Source organism: Mandrillus leucophaeus, unplaced genomic scaffold (assembly GCF_000951045.1).
Source record: "Mandrillus leucophaeus isolate KB7577 unplaced genomic scaffold, Mleu.le_1.0 Scaffold123, whole genome shotgun sequence".
NCBI lineage: Eukaryota > Metazoa > Chordata > Mammalia > Primates > Cercopithecidae > Mandrillus > Mandrillus leucophaeus.
The window spans coordinates 3,438,900-3,458,821 of NW_012100654.1; the positions used below are offsets into that span (position 1 = coordinate 3,438,900).

General features: G+C 48.1%; 1 protein-coding gene across 2 annotated transcripts in view; it reads left to right on the forward strand.

The window, feature by feature from the left end:
• Positions 1-19,922, forward strand: part of MYLK (myosin light chain kinase) — a 226,897-nt gene that overhangs the window by 168,102 nt on the left and 38,873 nt on the right. For both annotated transcript variants that reach the window (XM_011971548.1, XM_011971549.1), the window contains 5 exons: positions 1,314-1,467; positions 8,114-8,416; positions 14,564-14,596; positions 14,694-14,787; positions 16,327-16,530. In XM_011971548.1, the coding sequence (XP_011826938.1) occupies positions 1,314-1,467; positions 8,114-8,416; positions 14,564-14,596; positions 14,694-14,787; positions 16,327-16,530 (788 nt within the window). The remainder of the gene's footprint in view (positions 1-1,313; positions 1,468-8,113; positions 8,417-14,563; positions 14,597-14,693; positions 14,788-16,326; positions 16,531-19,922) is intronic.

Below are 19,922 nucleotides of genomic sequence, written 5' to 3' on the forward strand. Positions count from 1 at the left end.
GGTTGGCACAGGAGCGGGAAGTGGTGAAGACTTATTCTGAGCCCTCTGTTGCTCTGTTTTAAAACCACTCAAATTCTCCTAGGCCCAGAGATGAACACTTAGTACTAACAGGGAGGAAAGTAAGGCTGGTCTCAAAAGATGGAAATAAGAAGCTCGCCTTTGCAGAGCATGAATCCCAGAGTATGTTTGCCCTGAGCGACATCTGGACTACTGTTGTCTGAAATAAGATGGAATCTCATCACTTTTCAGAGATGGTTAGCCAAGTCCCAGCTCTGTCCCTCAGAACTTTCTGCCATGAAGAAAGTATTATCTCTGTGCTATCCAATATGGCAGCCACCAGCCATATATATGTGGCTCTTGAGCACTTGAAATGTGGCCAGGGCAACTGAGGAACTGAATATTTAATTTTAATTAGTTAACAATTGTTATAGCAGCTTTGTTAAGATATAATTCATATACCATAAAGTTCACCCTTTTAAAGTGTACAATTCAGTGGTTTTCAGTAGATTCACAAGGTCGTGCAAGCATCACCATTATCTAATTCTAGAATACTTTCATCATCCCAGTAAGAAACCCCAGACCCATTAGCAGACATTCCTCCCCTTTCCCCAGGCCCTGACAGCCACTAATCTACTCTCAGTATTTATGAATTTGCATACTCTGGACGTTTCATATCAATGGAATCATACAGTATGTCATCCTCTCATGTAGCTTTCTCTTTTTTTTTTTTTTTTTACTTAAGATACTCTTTTCAGGGCCCATTCATGTTGTAGCATGAATCAGTACTTCATTCCTTTCAATGAATTAATAATAAATATTCCATTGTCAGGACAGACCATATTTTATTTGTTCATTAGTTGATGGACATCTGGGTTGTTTCCACTTAACTAGTTAAAATTTAAATAGCCACATGTGACTAGTGGCTACAGCATTGGACAGCACAGAAGAGGTTAGAACCCGCTGGAGTGGACCTTGTGAATGACTGCTGAGATGAGTTCTCCTATCATCCCATTCCAGAGAGGTAGAGGGAGACCAGGATACTTCTGGGAGCAGTGAGTGCTCAGCTCGTTCATCCATCCTGCCCCTGCTCCACACCCTCTTTGCCCACCACAGACCTGGCACCCTCAGGAAGGCTGGGCTCTGGATGCAGGAGAGAAGGGGCCTCAGGGGGAAGCGCAGAGTCCAGGCTAGACCGAGCCCCCCACAGCTTGTCCAACTGCATCCTTCAGGAAGTAGGGAATGGGGAGGAGCCCCCTTCCTTTCCTAGCCCAAGGGCCCAAGGCTCGAGCACCTGCTCCATCCTCCACCCTTAGATCCAGGAGAGCGAGCACATGAAGGTGGAGAACAGCGAGAATGGCAGCAAGCTCACCATCCTGGCCGCGCGCCAGGAGCACTGCGGCTGCTACACACTGCTGGTGGAGAACAAGCTGGGCAGCAGGCAGGCCCAGGTCAACCTCACTGTCGTGGGTGAGTCTGGTGGCTGGGTGGCATGGAGCGTGGGGCAAGGGGAAGGCAGGGAGCCCCCAGGCAAGATACGTGGGCCTCAGGACTTCATCACCCGTTCTCTCTCACCACTCCTGTGCCTGATTTATAAGGCACTACAGAAAGAAGATCGTGGCAACCTACAGACTCCCTGCTAGAGCCTGCTGACCTCCAGGCTCAGCAGAGAGGCCAAGGCTAGGCAGAAATCCTTTTCCCTGTCTCTATTAACACCTCTCTGTGATAGCTGTTCCTGGAGTTCCCCGCCCTCAGACCTTGACATCTAGCTTCTTTGAGAAATGCGAGACATGAGGCATAAACTTGATCACCTTCTTGGCCCCCACACCACAGGTGTCTCTGTCCCCATCCTGACTCCACCCTCTAGGCTCTGGGGATGGCCCACCTTGGGCCCACCGAAGGCTGCTCCCTTCTCCTGTGCTCTGGACCCCAGGCCCTTGGGGACTCCACCATCCCTACTTCTCTCTTCAACCTCTTCGTCTTTCCTGGCTCCTCCCGGCAGCCCATAAGTGTCGCCATCTTAGCCAGATGCACAGGCGTGAATATCTCCTGTAATGTTCTCTCTCACTCTCGCCACCCTACGTTCTCTCTCTGACAAGGGTGAGTCTCTACTGCATTTCTGCTTCTTCACCTCCCAGCACCCTCCAGCTTCCTGTGGTCTCACTCCCACACCCCATTAGTCTGCAGGGACCGTTCTGAGGTCACCAGGACCCCCCAACCCTGACTCCACTCGCTTTTCCTTATCACCTCCTTCATCCCACAATTGAGTGGGGTCTATCTCCAGACTGATTCTCAAGTTCACTTTTCCTCTCCTTCCTTACCACTGTCTTCGTACCCTGGTCAGCTCTGTCCTGGAGCATCAGGAGAGTTTTCTACCCAGTCTCCCACAGTTGTCATGTTCTGTTACAGTTGTTCCCCGTGTGGCGGGTGCTTGGGACGGCGGAATAATGAGCAGGCAGAGGAGCAGACAGATAGAGAGTAGACTTTATGCCTCATGCATTGTGGGCCTTCATATGTTGTGCTTGTGAAAGCCTTTGACCTGGTATTTATTGATATGTGCACGAGACCCGAGCGGGTTTTCCATTTGTCCTTGACTTTCAACCTTACAGGGTATATTTGTGAAAATTAGAAAAAGGGGTCTTGCTGGGCAGAGTGAAAAGGGTACAACACCCCCAGCCTCACCCCAGAGCTCATGACCTGGCCTTGGGGAGGACAGGTTGGCCCAGATGCCCCCACTAGGTCCCTTTTATGCAGTGTGCAAAACTCTCAGCTGTGTGTGCTGATCCCAACCTTAACTTCCTGCAAACTAGCCTTTCCTGTGTGTTCCTGGTGCACACACACGTGGGCACACAGAACAAAAGGATCTGTTGGTAACGGGGCTTGTGTGGCTACGGTGGTTAGAAGTCTTCCCCTGGAATCTCTCTTATGGAGGTATCTAGACATGAAGTTAGAAGTTGGAGACATTGACTCTTAAGGTCTCTTGTAGCTCTCACATTCTATGATTTCCCAATTCTGTTCTCTGACATTCTGATTCCTCGACTCTGTTCTCTGACATTCTATGGTTCCTCACCTTTCTTCTCTGGTGGCCTGTGATTCCTTGGCTTTGTTCTCTGACATTCTGTGATTCCCTGACTTAGTTCTCAAGCAGTTTTTCTCCCCATCTTCATCTCGTACCCTCACCTTAGGACTAGGATGGACAGGGCTGATGTTTCCCAGCCTTACGCAGGAGAAACTGAGGACTAATCTGAACAAAGTAACATAGTGCGTCAGGGGTTAAGTGGGAACTAGCTCTAAACTTTCAAACACTTGTCCTCCAGTGCCACTCATGGGAGTGTGAAGTAGGTACAGAATGTCCCAAAAGGTAAAGGAACACTCTGGCTATAAAATTCATCTTGAGAGGGACATGCAAGCCTTTTGGGGAGCTGTCCACATGCCATGGAGTTGTTGATGTCTGTACCTCCGTTTTTCTCATGCTGAGCCTTAGGAAGCCCTGCAGCACTTCCCTCCAGTCCCTAAGAAGTAGGGGAAGAAGAAGTCCTTGTCCAACCAGGTGAATAGGGAAGATATAAGGATAAAGGTCAAAGTAATACAGAGCTGGGAAGACAAATGAGGTGGCCAGTGAGCTGCGCCCATGCCAGCTACCAGAACAGACCACAGGTTCCACGCCCTGGCCCAACTCCCCAGACAGGAAGTACTGTGAAGCCCCCTGGAAGATTGTCCCTGGACACGGGGGACCCGAGAGAGGGAATTCACAGAGGACTGAGCTCCGGCATCCACTCCCCACCCCCGGTTGTTCATATTCCTCTTTACCTTCTCTCTTGCTCTGTTTCTCTCCCTGGCCTTGTTTCTTCACCCTGTGTTCTGTTTCAGCCATTTCTCAGTGTCTGTCCTCCTGTCCCATGTCCCCTCTTTTCCCTTTGTCTTCCTTCCTCTGACCCCCGTTCTTTTGTTTCTTTCGGTTAGAAGTTTCAGATTGGAGAAGACTGGTGTACAAAGGGGTCAGGGCATGGGTTTTTCATCTCTAAAGGAGAATAACCTTTTTCTCACTCTGTCTCTTTTTGGTGACTGCAGGTGCTTATTTGAATAATTTCCTCCCAAGCAGTCAGGAACCTGTGGAGGCTTGGTGCTAGTGATCCAGTTTGCTGGTACATTTAGATCTGTTCTGAAGCACTGATTTGGCCCTATACTCCTGTCCTATCAGCAAGCATCAGTTCAGACTTTTCTTTGATGTTCTCTCTCATCTGCTCCTCCTTAAGCAACTTTGGGGTCAACTTCTTTGAACTGCTTTTCTGTACTCAGCCGTCCCTCCCCCAGCCCCCACGATGCCCAGCTCCTGCACGGTGCCACGCACTCCCCTCCTCCGATCACCACTGCGCGGGCTGCAGTTCTGGCCTTTTATGGTTTAGTTTCTTATTCTCTACGGCCAGTGCTGACAGGGCCATTGGCGTGGCTGTCCGCCAGCTGGCAGGAGCAGCATGTTAAGTGCCGTCCTGGGAGGGGAATGGAATGGAGGAGAACTGAGGCTTTCTGTCTGCCTCCCCCTCAAAGAGCTAAGAATAGAATTGCTCAATAAAATAGGACTCACATTGATGGACACAGCAAAGCCACATTCATTCAGAGCCCATGCACTTAGAATTAGTTCAGAGTAAACCTAGATGAAGCTCAGATTTACCTGTGCATCTCCAGGGGCATCTCTGTATTCTCTGATCAGGGTTTATTAAGCAGATGTAAAACGTACATGAGGTAAAACAGGAATCACTTGGCCTGCTCCAGACAGTCTTCATGCATTTACAGACCAGCTAAATAAGGCCAGTTTAATACAACTCCTCCTTGTTAGCAGCAAACTTCTCTCATTGTATATTCTTTAAAGGAACGCTTTCTTTTCAGATCATCTCTGACTCCCATTTTTCAAACGATAAAAAAACTAGCCTTTCCCTCTGTTAGCTTAAATGAGTGATGTTTAGCTATTTCGGAGACTTATTATTGTTATATTTTAAAAGGCAGCCCAGGAATTTGCGATGCTCAGAGCCTCTTCCTGTGCATGCGCCCCTGGTCTTGGCCTGCAGGGAGTGAGGGAGGGGGCAGTGAGCAGCACACCCAGATGGATTCCTTAAGGTCACTCACCCAGCGCGAGAAAAGCAGGTCTTTTTTCACGTCTTTAAAGGAGAAAAACAAAGTAGAGAGAACCCCAAATACCCAATAATCCCCAAATGCTGAGTTTGGAGCTTGCATGATTTCCCATCTTAATGCTCAGCTCAGGCTTAAGCGAGATGCCTTCTTGAGCTCATTCTGCCTGATAGCCTGGAAGGTCCTGAGCCCTGGAGTGAGGGTCCGGAGGCTTTTTGGAATCTCCTTTTGGCTCTGCCACTGACTACTGGGTTTTCTTGGTAAGAAAAATGCCTTAGCTGCTGAGGACCCATTTCTCAAGGGCTAGGATTATCCAGGTAGATGAACCTTGGGGGTCCTTCCAGCAGCTGCTGAAGTCCCAGGGAAGGGACATCCGGGTGGGGCTAGGCACAGCCACTGGTCATCTTCAAATAAGCGAGTACCAAGAGACCTCGAGGGCAGTTACTCTAGTGGGAAGCTGTAGGACGGGATCCTCCGTTTTCCTGGGAATTAGAACATTTGCTGAGGAGAAAATCCTGGAGCTGGTGCCATTGGAGACTCTTGTCTTAGACTCAGCTGAGTTTCCTAGTCTGTTAATCAAGCCTCCAGGGAGCCCTGGGAGAATTCAGAGGAAATGTGGAGTCTCCCTCGCCCAGAGATGCCCAGGGTCTCCCTCCCAGTCTGAGTGTGTCGCTGTGGAGGACAGGCTCACAGGAGCACCCTGTTCTAAGGACATCTGTTCTTTTCTGAGGGTTTTCATCCCTCACTAGTTCAGCCACTGCATGGGGCTCATAGCTTAGAAAGAACAGAAAGCATTAAGTGCAGCCCACAGCCCTAAAGGCAGGTGGAGGGGTGGGAGGCCTCCAATCTCGTAGGACTTCTGACTTGGGTCTTTTTTGAACTCCTTAATTTGGTAGCAAATTTCTTAAAAGTGTTGGAGTTTCACTTGGAATTAAAGTCCCTCTACCCGAATTTTGCATCTTCTCTTGTGTGACAAGTCTTATATATCACAGGTGTCATGTATAGGTTCTCATTTTCAGCCAAGAGACATCTGTTAACAGGGTAGGGTACAAATCTGTAACAGGGTAGGGTACTCTTCTGCAACACCCATTTCTCAGTTTTCTTTTCTTGACCAAAGCAAAAGGAAGATCAGTTGGCAGAGTGCATTCATTTATAAACCCACACGACTCCAGCCGTGGCCAATCACATGGTTTCCAAGCAGCCTTCTCTGGGAGGAGTAGTGGTTCTGTCTTCCATCCCTCTTTAGGCTTTTTTACTTCCTTAGCTGGGTCTTGAGAGGACTTGAACCACTTGTCTTTAAGAGAGTTTAGAGCAATAAACATCTTAGCCAAAACCAGAAATGTTTCAAAAAAGGCCAATATATCTCTCAGAACAAACAGTTTTTCTAAGAGAACATATTAAACAGCCAGCGAAAGTGGTTCCATCACAGGAGGCCTCTGGCATGACTGGCAGCACTGGGAAGTGGCTCTGTCACAATCCCAGAATCATTCCCAGGGCTTTGGTTACTGGGGATAGACAGTTTCTAGGCAGCACATTCTGAGCTGGAATGTGGATCAGCAGGGCTGGGAGAGGGGACAAGAATGAATGTGAGTATGAGTATATATGTATATACATGTATACACATGCAGATTTTTCTTCTCCATATACACAGGGTCATTTGCAGAAATTGCCTTTGGCCTTCCTGCCTTGCTGGGGGTGGGAGAGTAGCGGTCAAGTACTTTATGTTTGCTGACTTGACGCTTGCAAAAACCCTAAGAGGTAGGAACATATTGGCACTATTCTCTGAATGAGGAAGTCAGGCAAACAAACCAGTTTCAAATTTGCTGGGACTGACATAGCTTAAAAGCATGGTCTCAGTTGCTAGTTTGTGAGGCTTCATGAACTCAAAAAGCATTGGGGGAGATGAAGGGTTAATGAACAGAGATATCTGTAGCTAACCAACCATCTGCAAAAACTAAATCTGAAAAATAGGAGAGTTTTGCTCAGATAAGCAACTAATAAAATCAGCAAAACTCAAGAGCCTCATTAAAGTATTGGCTACCATGATTTGACTTGAAGTTGGCAGCACTGCTAGTTCTGAGGCCAGGTCATCTGAATGAGAAGGCAGCCAGCCAAAAGGGCCACTTCTTATTTGTATCCTCAGCTCATTTTCTGTCCATTAGTCAGGGATGGCTGTGATTTGCTATTGTGGTTTGCTTTTGAAATTATTTATATCTCAACAGCCCTCTGAGAATAAAAGAGGTAGGGTAGGAGTAATTTTTAAGTATATAAAGTTAGAAATAAACTCCTACAATAATCTTGACAGTAATGACTAGTCAAGCCAGCCACTCTTCTAAGAATTTCTCACAACCACCTGTGATGCAAGTGCTGTTATTCACATTTTACAGATGGGGAAACTGAGGCACAGGGCAATTAACAGCTACTGTGTGGGGACAGATCCGTGTTCAAACCTGAATCTGTCTGACTTCAGAACAGAAACATTGTGCTATACCGCCCCTTGCTGGGGCAGGCATTTCTCAAGACCCAGAGAAAGTGGAGGCAGACCCCTAGTTATGTCACAGGTCATTGGCCAAGGGCCTGAAGGACAGACACACACACTCAAGCTGAACTGTCTCTCTCTCAAAACATGTTTTCGATGGGAAATAGTCCACGCCTTCTTGGCAGTTTCCTAGATCTGTTTACTCTGACAAATATGTTTATGACTTGAGCAAAGTACAGGAAATCATGACTTGCATGTAGACTGGAAAACTAGCAATAAAAAGGAGGGGGCACCTTTTTTGGAGCAAATAGTTATACATGGGGCTTTCGGTACAGGTGGATTTGTACATACCTCTAACTGTGATATGCGGATGAGGGAAAGAGACGCAGGACCAGGGACTTCAGAGTGAGTTCTCTAGGCTGCCTTTCCCCAATGACACAGGTAATTCAAAAACTTCCTTTGCCTGCAGTTCTGGAAAGTGTGGGTGATGTTGTGCTTCTCTATCTCCAGATAAGCCAGACCCCCCAGCTGGCACACCTTGTGCCTCTGACATTCGGAGCTCCTCACTGACCCTGTCCTGGTACGGCTCCTCGTACGATGGGGGCAGTGCCGTACAGTCCTATAGCATCGAGATCTGGGACTCAGCCAACAAGACTTGGAAGGAACTAGCCACATGCCGCAGCACCTCTTTCAACGTTCAGGACCTGCTGCCTGACCATGAGTATAAGTTCCGTGTACGTGCAATCAACGTGTATGGAACCAGTGAGCCAAGCCAGGAGTCTGAACTCACAACGGTAGGAGAGAAACCTGAAGGTAGGCTGCCTTCACTTCATCAGTGGCTTGAAATAAATATGTATGACTGACCTTGTGTATGTAAGGACTGTACTGAAAGGGGTGAAGAGGAACTGAGGAAACATTAATGATGACTGGCAGGGTCTTTTGGGGTCTTGGTTTCCAAGACAGTGATGTTGAGCCATTCTTCAAAAGTATTAATACTTAGGACATTTCAAAAAACATTGAACCAGCAGTTGTGGCATGCTGCCACCAGCGGGCGATGGTGTGTAACTCAGCGGCACACCAGGAGTTCAAGTAGGCCTCACGTTCCTCTTCCACCTTCCACCCCTTCTCTCCTCCTCTTGTATCCATAGTTAAGTGTCTACTTGGTGTCGGATTCTTAGGACACAAAGATAAGACATGGAGCTTAAGATCTAGGGGAACAGAGGTGTGTATGGCTAACTATAATGAGAAGGGATGCATGGTATTATAGCTGGGTAAACAAGGAGCCAAGGGGACATAGCAGAATGCATGGAGCATTTTTCCCTGGAGACCAAGGAAGGCTTTCTGGAGAAGGTAACACTTAATCTAAGTCTTGGAAAGTGGGATAGGATTCTAAAAGGCACAAAATATAAGGAAAGGCACTCTACAAGAGGAAACAGCATGAGCAAAGGTTACAAAGCAATGGCAGTGTGTGGCATTTTCAGACGCTCGTGTGTGGCCAAGGCATATGTTGTGTGAGATAGAACAGGAGGAAGTAAGGCTAAAAGGGCATTTTAGGTGAAGTTGTGAAGTTCATCAAAAATTCTCAGGCAGGGGATCAGGAAGATTAGATCTGGTTTTTGGAGAACTAGGGAAAGAGCAGGGCTTTGCTGTTCACAGTGCAGTTGTGGACCAGCAGTCTTGGCATCCTGGAAGCTTCTTAGCAAGCAGATCCCCCAGGCCCTTCTGGGCCTTGACTGAAAATGATCCACTCCTTAGGGGATTCAGAGGCACACGAACGTTTGAGAAGCACTGGAGTGGCGGGTGGGTCAGAGGAGATGAGACTGCAGTCAGCCATACCAGATGGGCCTCTGGGATGACAGTCCAGGAGAGGGATGAAAAGGGCATGAACTTCAAGCCTCGGGAGGTAGAATTGACCATACTTGAGGACTTTTTGCATAGAGAGTTGAGGAAGAGAACTGGAAGATTCTAAGATGACTTACAGTTCCTGGCTGGGGTAACTGAACACAAATTCAAGAGCCAGCTAGAGGTTTATTGTTATAATTCACCATGGCTAACATGTATTGAGCACTTACTCTAAGCTTACAATGTGTTAATCACTTTATATGCATCGTTTCATCCAATCTCAATAGCCCAATGCAGCAGATACTGTTATTACCCTCATTTTACAGATAGGGGAAATGAGATTTAGAGGGGAGAAGCTACTTGCCCAAAGTCACAGAGCTTGTCATTGGCGAGCTGATGCTTGAACTCAGAGCTGTCTGTCCTGAAGCTTGTGTTCCTTTGGTTAGACTGAGGGAAGAGGTCAGGCTGCCTTCCAGGTTCCTGACTTGAGTGACTTGGAGGTTACATAACAGGGAGTCTGGGAGGAGAGGGGAGCTGTGGTTTCAGCCCTGCTGAGTTGAGGCATCTGAGGGATAGCCAAGGGAAGGTATCCTCAGACTGTTGGGTCTAGAGCCCAGGAGAAAGGTTTAAGCTAGTGCTGCAGGCTTGCAAGTCTTTACTATTTAATTAATAATTGAAACCATGGGCATTGATAAGGTTACAGAGAGTGTGGTAGAGAAAGTCAATACCAATACCATGAGGAAGGAACTTGCAGTACCAGGAGAAAGGACTGAGAGGGGAGAGAACCAAGAGGAGGCTGGAGTCTCAAAGAAACAGGGGAGGGAGAAGTTGCAAAGAGGGCTTCATAAACTGCATCCAATGCTAAATAAAGATGAAGGAGATGAGGACTCAGAGGGTCTTCGGATCTAGTCCTTTGGTTGATAGTGATATTTGTGATCAGTCTGTAGAGTTTCCACTGAGTGAAAAGACGGTTGCCCTGGTTAAGGAATAAATGGAAGAAAGAGAGGCCAGAAGCATGGAATATTATTTCAAGAAGTTTTGTGTGAAGAACAGGAAAAGGACAGTGTAAATTTAGGATAAGAGGCCGGGCGTGGTGGCTCACACCTGTAATCATATTGAAAAGGCAGTGCTGATTAACCCACACTCCACGAAGCCCAGCTAATGTTGGCTCTGACCTTCACCACTACCACCACAGCCACCGCCACTCCTGCCTCTCGCTCTTCTACTTCGTCCTCTTGCCTCATTTGCATCCCTGTTTGTACCCTAGCCCTCACCTCACATTCATTCACCATGTGTTCTGTGCCCCTCCTGTGTTCTAGGCACTGCCATAGGCACTGGGGATACAGTGGGAGACAAAGCGTGGGTTCCCCATGGAGCTCCAATGGCTTCTCTGTGCTGGAGCCACTCCTAAGACTAGGGTCCCTGAATTGACACTGCACTCCTAAACCCAAGTGCACAGAGCCAGCACCTTACCACGGCCCCGCCCCCTCCCAGCCCAGCCAGGTCTTCAACTGTACTCCCCCTCGAATCCTGCTGTCACTCAAATCCACTCCATCCCTGCTCCTAACCCCAATTTGTTCTAGTCTGTATAATTGTTAGCAAAACAACTACTGTGACTGATGCGTCTTGCAGAACTGGGGGCTCCTTGCAACCCCCAGGACAGTTCAATATATAAAGTCTGTACTGCTCCTATCCCAAGCTGCAGCTACACCCTGGCCTCAGAGGCCGTCTCCGGGGCTTGGGTGCCCTCTAGTGTTCTCTGGGTGTGCAACAGTCCTTGGCTGCGGGAAGGGACAATTCTCTGTCCGGGGGACTGACTGGACTTGTGCCGTGTGAGGGTCCTGAGCACTCAGCTGACCCTCTCCCAAACACTCCAGGGTAACGAGACTCTCATCTGTTTGCAGAAATATCTCAGAACTATCCTCTAAATAGCCTTCCACTTAGCTCATGGATCTCATAGCTCATTCTGAACAGATTTTTTTCTTTTTTAAGTTCAGTGGAAGACCCTTCTGCTACAATTTTAGCCCCTTCCCTCGTGGAAAGACAGAAACGAGTTCACCTTTCTCAACAACGCTTTATGCACCAAGAGCTCCACTAGTTGAACTGTGGTCTTTCCTCTACTTCTCTCTCATCCTCCCCTTGTGGTCATTTTGCCCCTCAAATAGAAGAGAGACAGGACAAGAAGTGAAAAGCAGAAGGGGACGTAGCAGCCTGGAATCTTTATCTTTTTTTAAGAGATCAGGTCTCACGCTATTGCACAGGCTGGACTTGAACTCCTAGGCTCAAGCATTCCTCCCGCCTCAGCCTCCCGAATAGCTGGGACTACAGGCACTTGCCATTGCTCCTGGCTTAGTCCGGAGTCTTGATCCGAGTTTCCTGCAGCATAAAGGAACACAGTGCACTAGAAAGAGGGGCTGGAATTCCTTGAGAATGATCTAGGTCCTTCCCCCAGAGCATTAGCAGGAGAATCAGACCTGCCACAGACCTCTGGGGTAAGAGGCGAAGGTGAGGCGTGGATGTGGGCTCATGAGTGAGGCCAGAGGCTAGCACTGTGACTGTCTACCTGGACTCACAGTGACAGGCAGGGGCCAGCTCTAGGACTGGATACTCCCTTCAAGGCACGCAGGGAAAGGCCCCTCCTGCTGGGCCATTGGCAAGACTGCTCCTCCTGACGCCGAGCCAGGAAAGCTGCCCTCTCCTTTCCCTCTCACTCTGCTGCTCGGAATACACTGGTCTCCATGCCACGCCGGGAAAATGGGGCACAGGAATAAGAAATAAAGGATGCCTCGACGGGTGAACCACTATATCAGGCAGCAGCACCACAGGTCAAGACAGGGGCCTCCCTGACAGTAAATAGGATGATTCCGTGTCGAAGACCTAGTCCAGTGACTGGTCTACCTGGTGTCCCCTCACTCATTGACTCCAATATTTGTGCTTCTGTTAAAACCCTGTTTGTAATACCATCACTGAACTAACCTAAATGTCTATTGAACATACTTATTATTCTAGCGGTATCTCTCATGTGTGAGTTCCACATCCCTCCAGCCTTCCTCCTGGGCGAGGTAGAACACTAAATGGTTCTCCCAAGGTGCAGTTGTCATGAGTTGATGAAAAGTCCGAAACCCTCATCTCACCCTTGGCAATTGTGTGATTCTCTTTAAAGTTGTGTCCACTGTAGACTTCTTTCCCAACCTCAGAGGCCTCACTTTTCTGATTGTCTTAAGATGTAGCCCTTCCCTTCAGTGGCCTTGCATGCCACCTCCAGCTCCACCGTGGCTTTCTGACTGCCAGCAGCCAGAGCTCCGGGGCAAGCACCCAGGGCGCTCTCAACAGCTACCCAGTACTAACCTCTGTTTGGGGCCCATGCACGCTTTGCCCTGTGACAGCATCTGACAGCCCGAGCAGTAGATTGAGGAGCTGCTCTTTCTGTCTTGGGTTTTAACTATGTACTTTAGGGCTCACCACCCTAGAAGGTAGAATGATCAGATTCTCCTGAATACTAACTCCGTTCCTGGCTTCTAGTTGCGTTGCTCTCAGGTCATCCTTTCCACCTGTGAATCGGACAATGCCACTCTTCACTCTCCAGCATGCAGATTTAGGAATGTTGATCCGTTAGGCCCACACCCACATCCTGACAGTAACTGTGAAACCCACCTCTGATCCTTCAGCTAGACTCTATCTGCGTATCCATGTCTATCTCATCCTTTTTTATTTTTCCATGGCAATTTCCTTTCTGTGATTATAACATACTTCCCAACCCCATTCATGTTTAGTTTCAGTTTTTAAAAAAAACTAAGCTTTGTCAGCGGCATCTTAAGAACTCTAAACACACACTCCCATTCACACTCACACACTCACACAGGCACACCCACACTCACACTCATATGCCCACCCTTACACACTATCTCTCTCACACACACACACTCACACTTTAAAAATCCTTTTCCTCCCTCTATGCTTTCTCTCCTGTCTTTGTTTTGCTTCCTTGGGAAACCTCCCATTCGTTGTCCAGCTGTCAGCCGGGACACAGCCCAGACGATGGCTGAGGAGCACACAGCACAAGACGAAGCATGGCATCCAGAGCTAGCGAGGGCCAGAGACATCAGGTGCAACCCTTCCTCTTACAGATGGGGAAACCAAGGCCCAGGAAGGGAAAGGCAATCAGCCAAGGTCAGGTGGCTCGATTGTCAACAAACAAACCTGTATCAAGGCAAAGGAAGGCCTGGAGCTCTGAAGTGGGTGTGCTCTGCTGGACGCCCCCCTGTTCCGGGGACCCCCTCCTGTTCCCCAGACCCCTCTTCCCTCCTGACACAGCCATGGGAGCAGCTGGTGTGACTGTGTCCCCCCCCGCCTGCCTCACAAATACCTGTTGGTTTCATTTGTGTGACGTTACTCACCCCCTTGTTGTATTCCATAATTTCCTCTAAGACAACTCAAAGGCATTTCTTCCAAGAATAATTGCTGTCACTTACAATTGCCCCATTTTGTGTCACCCTCCTCTGTTGTGTATTCACTTTGAACCATGGTGATATATGCGTGATTATGATACACTTTGTAAATTGTTACTTCAAGTATATATGTTTTTGCTTCTTGAACTAAATTATAAGCTATAAGAAAGGAGAGACCATGCCTTCTGTGTAATATGTTTTGAATGCCCACAATAACTGATATTCAAGATGCTTGGTCCAGTGCTGGGATGCCATCAACAATGTTCAACAAATGGCTACATGGATTTGACACTAGAAGTAATTAGCAGTTGCTGACTTCTGAGCCAGGGGAGAAAGAGACTGTCACAGTTGTGTATAGGTTCTGAAAGTCAGGAAGGGTTGGATGAAATGTGGAGAAGGCTATATCTGGGGCTAGAGAGGATGGGACGGAGGGGAGACCTGGTGGAGAAGTGGAGCTGAGTGGAGGGAGGAGGCTGGCACCTGCCATTCTGCATCAGGCCCTATTTGCTGTGTGGACTGACCAGCCCCAGGGGATGCCCAGAGCTCTGGGCCTGGTACTCTTCTGCCTAGGGATGCTGAGGCCTGGCAAGGCCCCCAGCACATCGTACTCTCAGTGAGCCTTCAGTACTAATCACCTGTGTCTTCTCTGTCCTTCCTTGTGCCCTCCCAGAGCCAAAGGATGAAGTGGAGGTTTCAGACGATGGTGAGTGCAGTCCCTGTCCTTAGGTCAGCCTCTTGGGGTGGAGGGAGCTGAGTGGGGGCATCTGAGGCTCACACCAACCCTGACCCGTGCCCCACAGATGAGAAGGAGCCTGAGGTTGATTATCGGACGGTGACAATCAATACTGAACAAAAAGTATCTGACGTCTACGACATCGAAGAGAGATTAGGATCGTAAGTGGAATGGGAAGTTGCCTCTGGGCTCCCAGGGTGAGGGGTGGTGTGGGTCTCACAGTTAGATTCAGTGCCTCAGCTTCCTGTTGCTCCCTGGGCCCTGACTCCTCCCCAGACTGAGAGTCCTGCAGGACCCATGAAAGCATCACTCACCCAGGACTCTCTGCAGAGTTGTCCATGTGCTCCTGCACTGTCCCAGCTCTGCAAAGGCTGTGGGCAAGTCCTTCCTTTTCCATGCCTCTGTTCAGAGCCCAGGACTAAAGTGAGACACAGGGAGGGGAACAACACTCACTGGGGCCTGTCAGGGGAGGGCGGGGGGTGGGGGGAGCAGAACATTAGGGAGAAGAGCTAATGCGTGCTCAGCCTAATACCTAGGTGGTGGGGTGTTAGGTGCAGCAAACCACCATGGCACACGTTTACCTATGTAACAAACATACACATCCTACACATGTACCCCAGAACTTAAAAAAAATAATAAAATAATTTTAAAAATAAAATAAAATGAGAAGACTGGATCAGTTATCTTTGGTATCCCTTCCATTTGATCCACAGAAGTCAGTGGAGGCTGATCGGTGCTCACTGTAAAGCAATGCCTGCGTTAGTGCTCCATTAAATGCGCAGCAGTCATCTAGCTCCCTCATGAACTTGGTCGCACTGCTTACTCTGGCTTCTCCCTGGGGCGTGGAGGATAGAGTGCACTCAGACCCCAATCCTGAGCCAAGCTGTTCATCTGCCCCTAGCCCTGTCCCTGGAGGAATAGAAGAGGTGGGAGAGAAAGGAGTGGGACTCCATTTGTATTTCCAGCGGTTTCTGGGAAATGAAGGAGTGATGCAAACCGGGTATCAGTATCAGAAAGGAGTCGGTGCCATCAGAGAGGAGCCCCACTCTCCCCTCTCTCAGCAGTGGGAAGCAGGACCCTGCCTGGGCCATCACCAGGGGATCAGTGGTAGGGAGTGGAAGGAAAGAAGGCAACTGCTCAGTAATTCTCTGCATTTGGGAAGGGCTGTCTCCACCCATCTTCATGGGTTCCACCACAGGGAGGAGAAGAGATGCCGTCAGCCAAGGTTGACAGTGGGTTTGTCAACATTAGAAGTGTGCTTCAAAGGCTAGGTGTGGTGGCTCACACTTGTAATCTCAGCACTTTGGGAGGCTGAGGTGGGAGGATTGCTTGAGGCCAGGAGTTTAAGACCAGCCTGGGCAACAGAGTGAGACCCCATTTCTACAAAAAAAAATGTTTAAAGATAAGAAAAAACAAATGTGCCTCATTGCTCTAGAGCAGGAGTCTGGGCCTTTCATAAAGGCCTATGTCTTCGATTTTATGGGAGATATGTCTTTGTCACAACTACTTAGCTCTGCCACTGTAGCTCAAAAGCTGCCATAGACAACATGCAAACAGCCAGGCAGGGCTGTGCTCCAATAACACCTTACTTATAAAAGGAGATGGGCCAGATCTGTCCCATGGGCCATAATTTGCCAACCCCAAGTGAGTGGAAAGCTGGGCTAAATGTGGCTTTTCTGTCTTCCTCCTTTCATTTGCAGTGGGAAATTTGGACAGGTCTTTCGACTTGTAGAAAAGAAAACTCGAAAAATCTGGGCAGGGAAATTCTTCAAGGCATATTCAGCAAAAGAGAAAGAGAATATCCGGCAGGAGATCAGCATCATGAACTGCCTCCACCACCCCAAGCTCGTCCAGTGTGTGGATGCCTTCGAAGAAAAGGCCAACATCGTCATGGTCCTGGAGATGTGAGTGGCTCACTGCCAGCAGCCTGGGCACCGCAGGGAACCCCCAAATGTGTCTCCCCTACTGCCCTACCCCAGCTACCTCTGCCCTGAGATGGAAAGCACTGCAGACAGGAGTGTGATATGTAAGCTGCTCACCAGCCATACAGCCAGGACTGACCAAACAGAACCGAAGGTCTGTGCACAGTGCTGGCCCTGAGCCTCTGAGCACCAGCCCAGCTGCAGCCCTGTGCTTATTTCCAAAACAAACCAGCAGATCTTTGAGGACCCTGGCACCTTTCTCGCCCTCATCTCCCCATGAAAGGGGCAAAGCTACCCCTAGGCTTCTTGGTTTCATTCAGGGTCATTCTCACCTGAAGTTGGTTTAGAATCAAAGGGGAGGGACAGGGCGGCTTCCTGACTTCCCCATTAAAGATAAGCGGCACCCCGGCTCGGGGCTCAAAATCCAGGAGGGAAGCCTCGCTCTGGTCCTCAGGCCCCTCCTGTGTCTCCGCATGTCCCCGGTCTACTCTTGTTGGTACTGTTTCGACTTCTCACTCATTAAAGAGTGGTGCTTTCCCTGTGGGGTTGTACAAAGGCAGGGAGATGGATCAAATGACCTCCAGCCAAGGCTTTCCCAGAATCCATTGTTTCTTCTGCACCTGAATCCTCCACCTCCCTCACCTCTGAGCTGCTGGTGCATGTGTACACACACATGCACGCACGCACACACACACATACAATCATGCACACTGGCGTCAGCAAGCCAGGCATCCCCCACAGCATCTGCATTCTTAACAGTTTCCTTTTTTATCTGAATTTTTAGAATATATGCTACAATCACCTCAAAAAATAGTAGGAAATACACAGTGAAAAGTCTAATTTCCACCATTATTCCTGTTTACCCTTTCCTAAACACCACCACCATCACCAACACGAACGGACAGTTTTATTGGCTTTTATCTGTATCCTTCCAAAGTTTCTTTATGAAAACATAAGTGTATAAACACACACACACATATATTCTTATTTTCTTGCCTTTTAACACAAAAAGTAACTTCTTATACTCACTATCATATACCTTGCTTTTTTAGTGTGGTTGGGTTTGTTTGTTGTTGTTGTTGTTTGAGACAGAGTCTCACTCTGTCGCCGAGGCTGGAGTGCAGTGGTGCCATCTCGGCTTATTACAACCTCCACCTCCCAGGTTCAAGCGATCCTCCCACCTCACCACAGGCTCACACCACCTTGCCCGACTAATTTTTGTATTTTTGTACAGATGGGGTTTCACCATGTTGCCCAGGCTGGTCTCGAACTCCTGGGCTCAAGCGATCCATCTGCCTCAGCCTCCCAAAATGCTGGGATTACAGGCGTAAGCCACCGCACCCAGCCTACTTTGGTTTTTCAGCGAATTCGTATGGGAGTTAGTCCCATCTCACCACCAAGTGAGCTTCCTCATTCTCATAGCTCTGTGGGGTTTCGTTGTGTAGAAAATCACAATTTATTTAAGCAGCCTTCTTTTGATAAGAGATTGAGATTGGGCGATTTCCAGCCTTTTGCTTTTACAAACAAGCATTGTTTGTAACCTTGTACCCACATCTTCTCACTCATGCCTGTGAATATCTGTAGGATAAACTCCCAGAAGCGAGGGAGGGCTGGATTAAAGGGTATGCACATTTGAAATCTTTAGAGATATTGTGAAATTGCTTTCCACATCCTTGAAATGCTCATCCTCAACTTTGGGGGTCTCTGTCCTTTGGTGGAGGCTCTATCAGCATCTTGGAATTCTTTCCCAGGAAAGTTGAAGCCAGTAAGACATCCCCAAGCTGTAGATATGAGTGGAATATTAGTCTTTTCGCTCCCCTCATGCCATTAACATTCTGGCACACAAGTATTTCCTTTCGGTATGTGTTCCTTAGGAAAGGCAATAGTAGTTACGAGTGTAGGCTTGAGTCAGATAAACCTTACTTCAAATCCCTGCTCTACTTCTAACTTGTTATTTGACCTTGAGTAAGTTATTCTATTGTACCAATCCCTAGTTTTATTATCCATAAATATAGATACGATGCCCGCCTTCATGAACGCTGTGGGATTCAATGCAATAATGCATATAGGGCACAGTACTCTATAATGGGGAGTTATTGTTAGTAGTATGATACATTGACTTTTTTTGTATCCTGGTTTTTCTCCATTTAAAAGTACTTTTTGAGCATTTAACTTCCAACAAGGTGTTGTGGAACAAATCCTCCCTAGTATTCAGGAAGCCTGGCCTCAGTTTCTGCTACTGTTGAGTCATGATTTTACAATTGTCAAATCCTACCAGCACAAAGAAGTACTTGGATTGGAACAGTCAATCTCAAGACACCCCTTTTGGTTATAAAATTCTACTATTTCGTGGAACCATAAAAGATGTGAAGAATTTCCATTCATATCTTAAAATCTACATGCAGCCCCAAATTCAAACGTTCCTGCCCATTTTCAGGAAATACATAGCCCATGTCTGTGGCCTCATTCTTTATACCCTCACAATAGCCCCGTGGGCTGCATCTTTTCACATTTATTCTAGAACAGGTTGCTTAGTCTAGGCAGTGTGGGCATGTGAGGACGTGTGGAGAAATGTCCTATCTTTAGAAGTTAAACCTTGAGCAGGTTCTTGAGAGGGTGCAGGAGTCACAGGGCCTGGGGAAGGCTGGGCAGCAGCACCAGTGGGCAGAATACCATACTTAGCTTGGAATTGGAAGTTGGCAAGCTGGATGGAAAAAGCAAAGAGAAAATGTAAGAAAACTTCAGCTGGTCTGGCTTTCATCCCTCTACCCCATGCCTCCCCCGTGGACAGAAGCAGGTCTTCCATGCCCAGACACCAGAAGATTTGCCTGCACTTGGGACCTTGGCCAGGTCGCCAAGAGTAGGAACTTGGTAAGAACTCAGTCAACCAAAGAAGAAGGAAACAGGTTCATACTCCATCTATACATCCCTTCCAGCTTAAACACTCTAAGACTTGACCACTGAGAAGGGAAAGGATGATTTTCACCAGTGCAATGTGCTACCCTTGTTGGATGGAGAAACTGAGATTAAAAGAAGGATGATGCCTGGGGATAGAAAAATGGAAATGTATTCCAGGGTCCCAGCCTTAAGTTAAGTTGCCTCAGATCTAGTGGGAAATAGTAATGAATGTGTCTTCAGCCTTTCTGACTTCTGATTACTGGATGAGCCCCCACCATATAGCAGTTGGTCTGACACAGTGGTTCTTTCAGACCCCTGACCTACTTGGGCTTGTCCTTTTGGAAGTGCTTGGGACATTCCAGGTGGTAGTGGGACCCTGAGCATTGAAGACAATGTGAAGTTTAAGCTGTGTCATCCATGGCTCATCTCATGTTTGTGCTACTATTAGCAAAATTTATCAAAGAACGTTCCAGCTG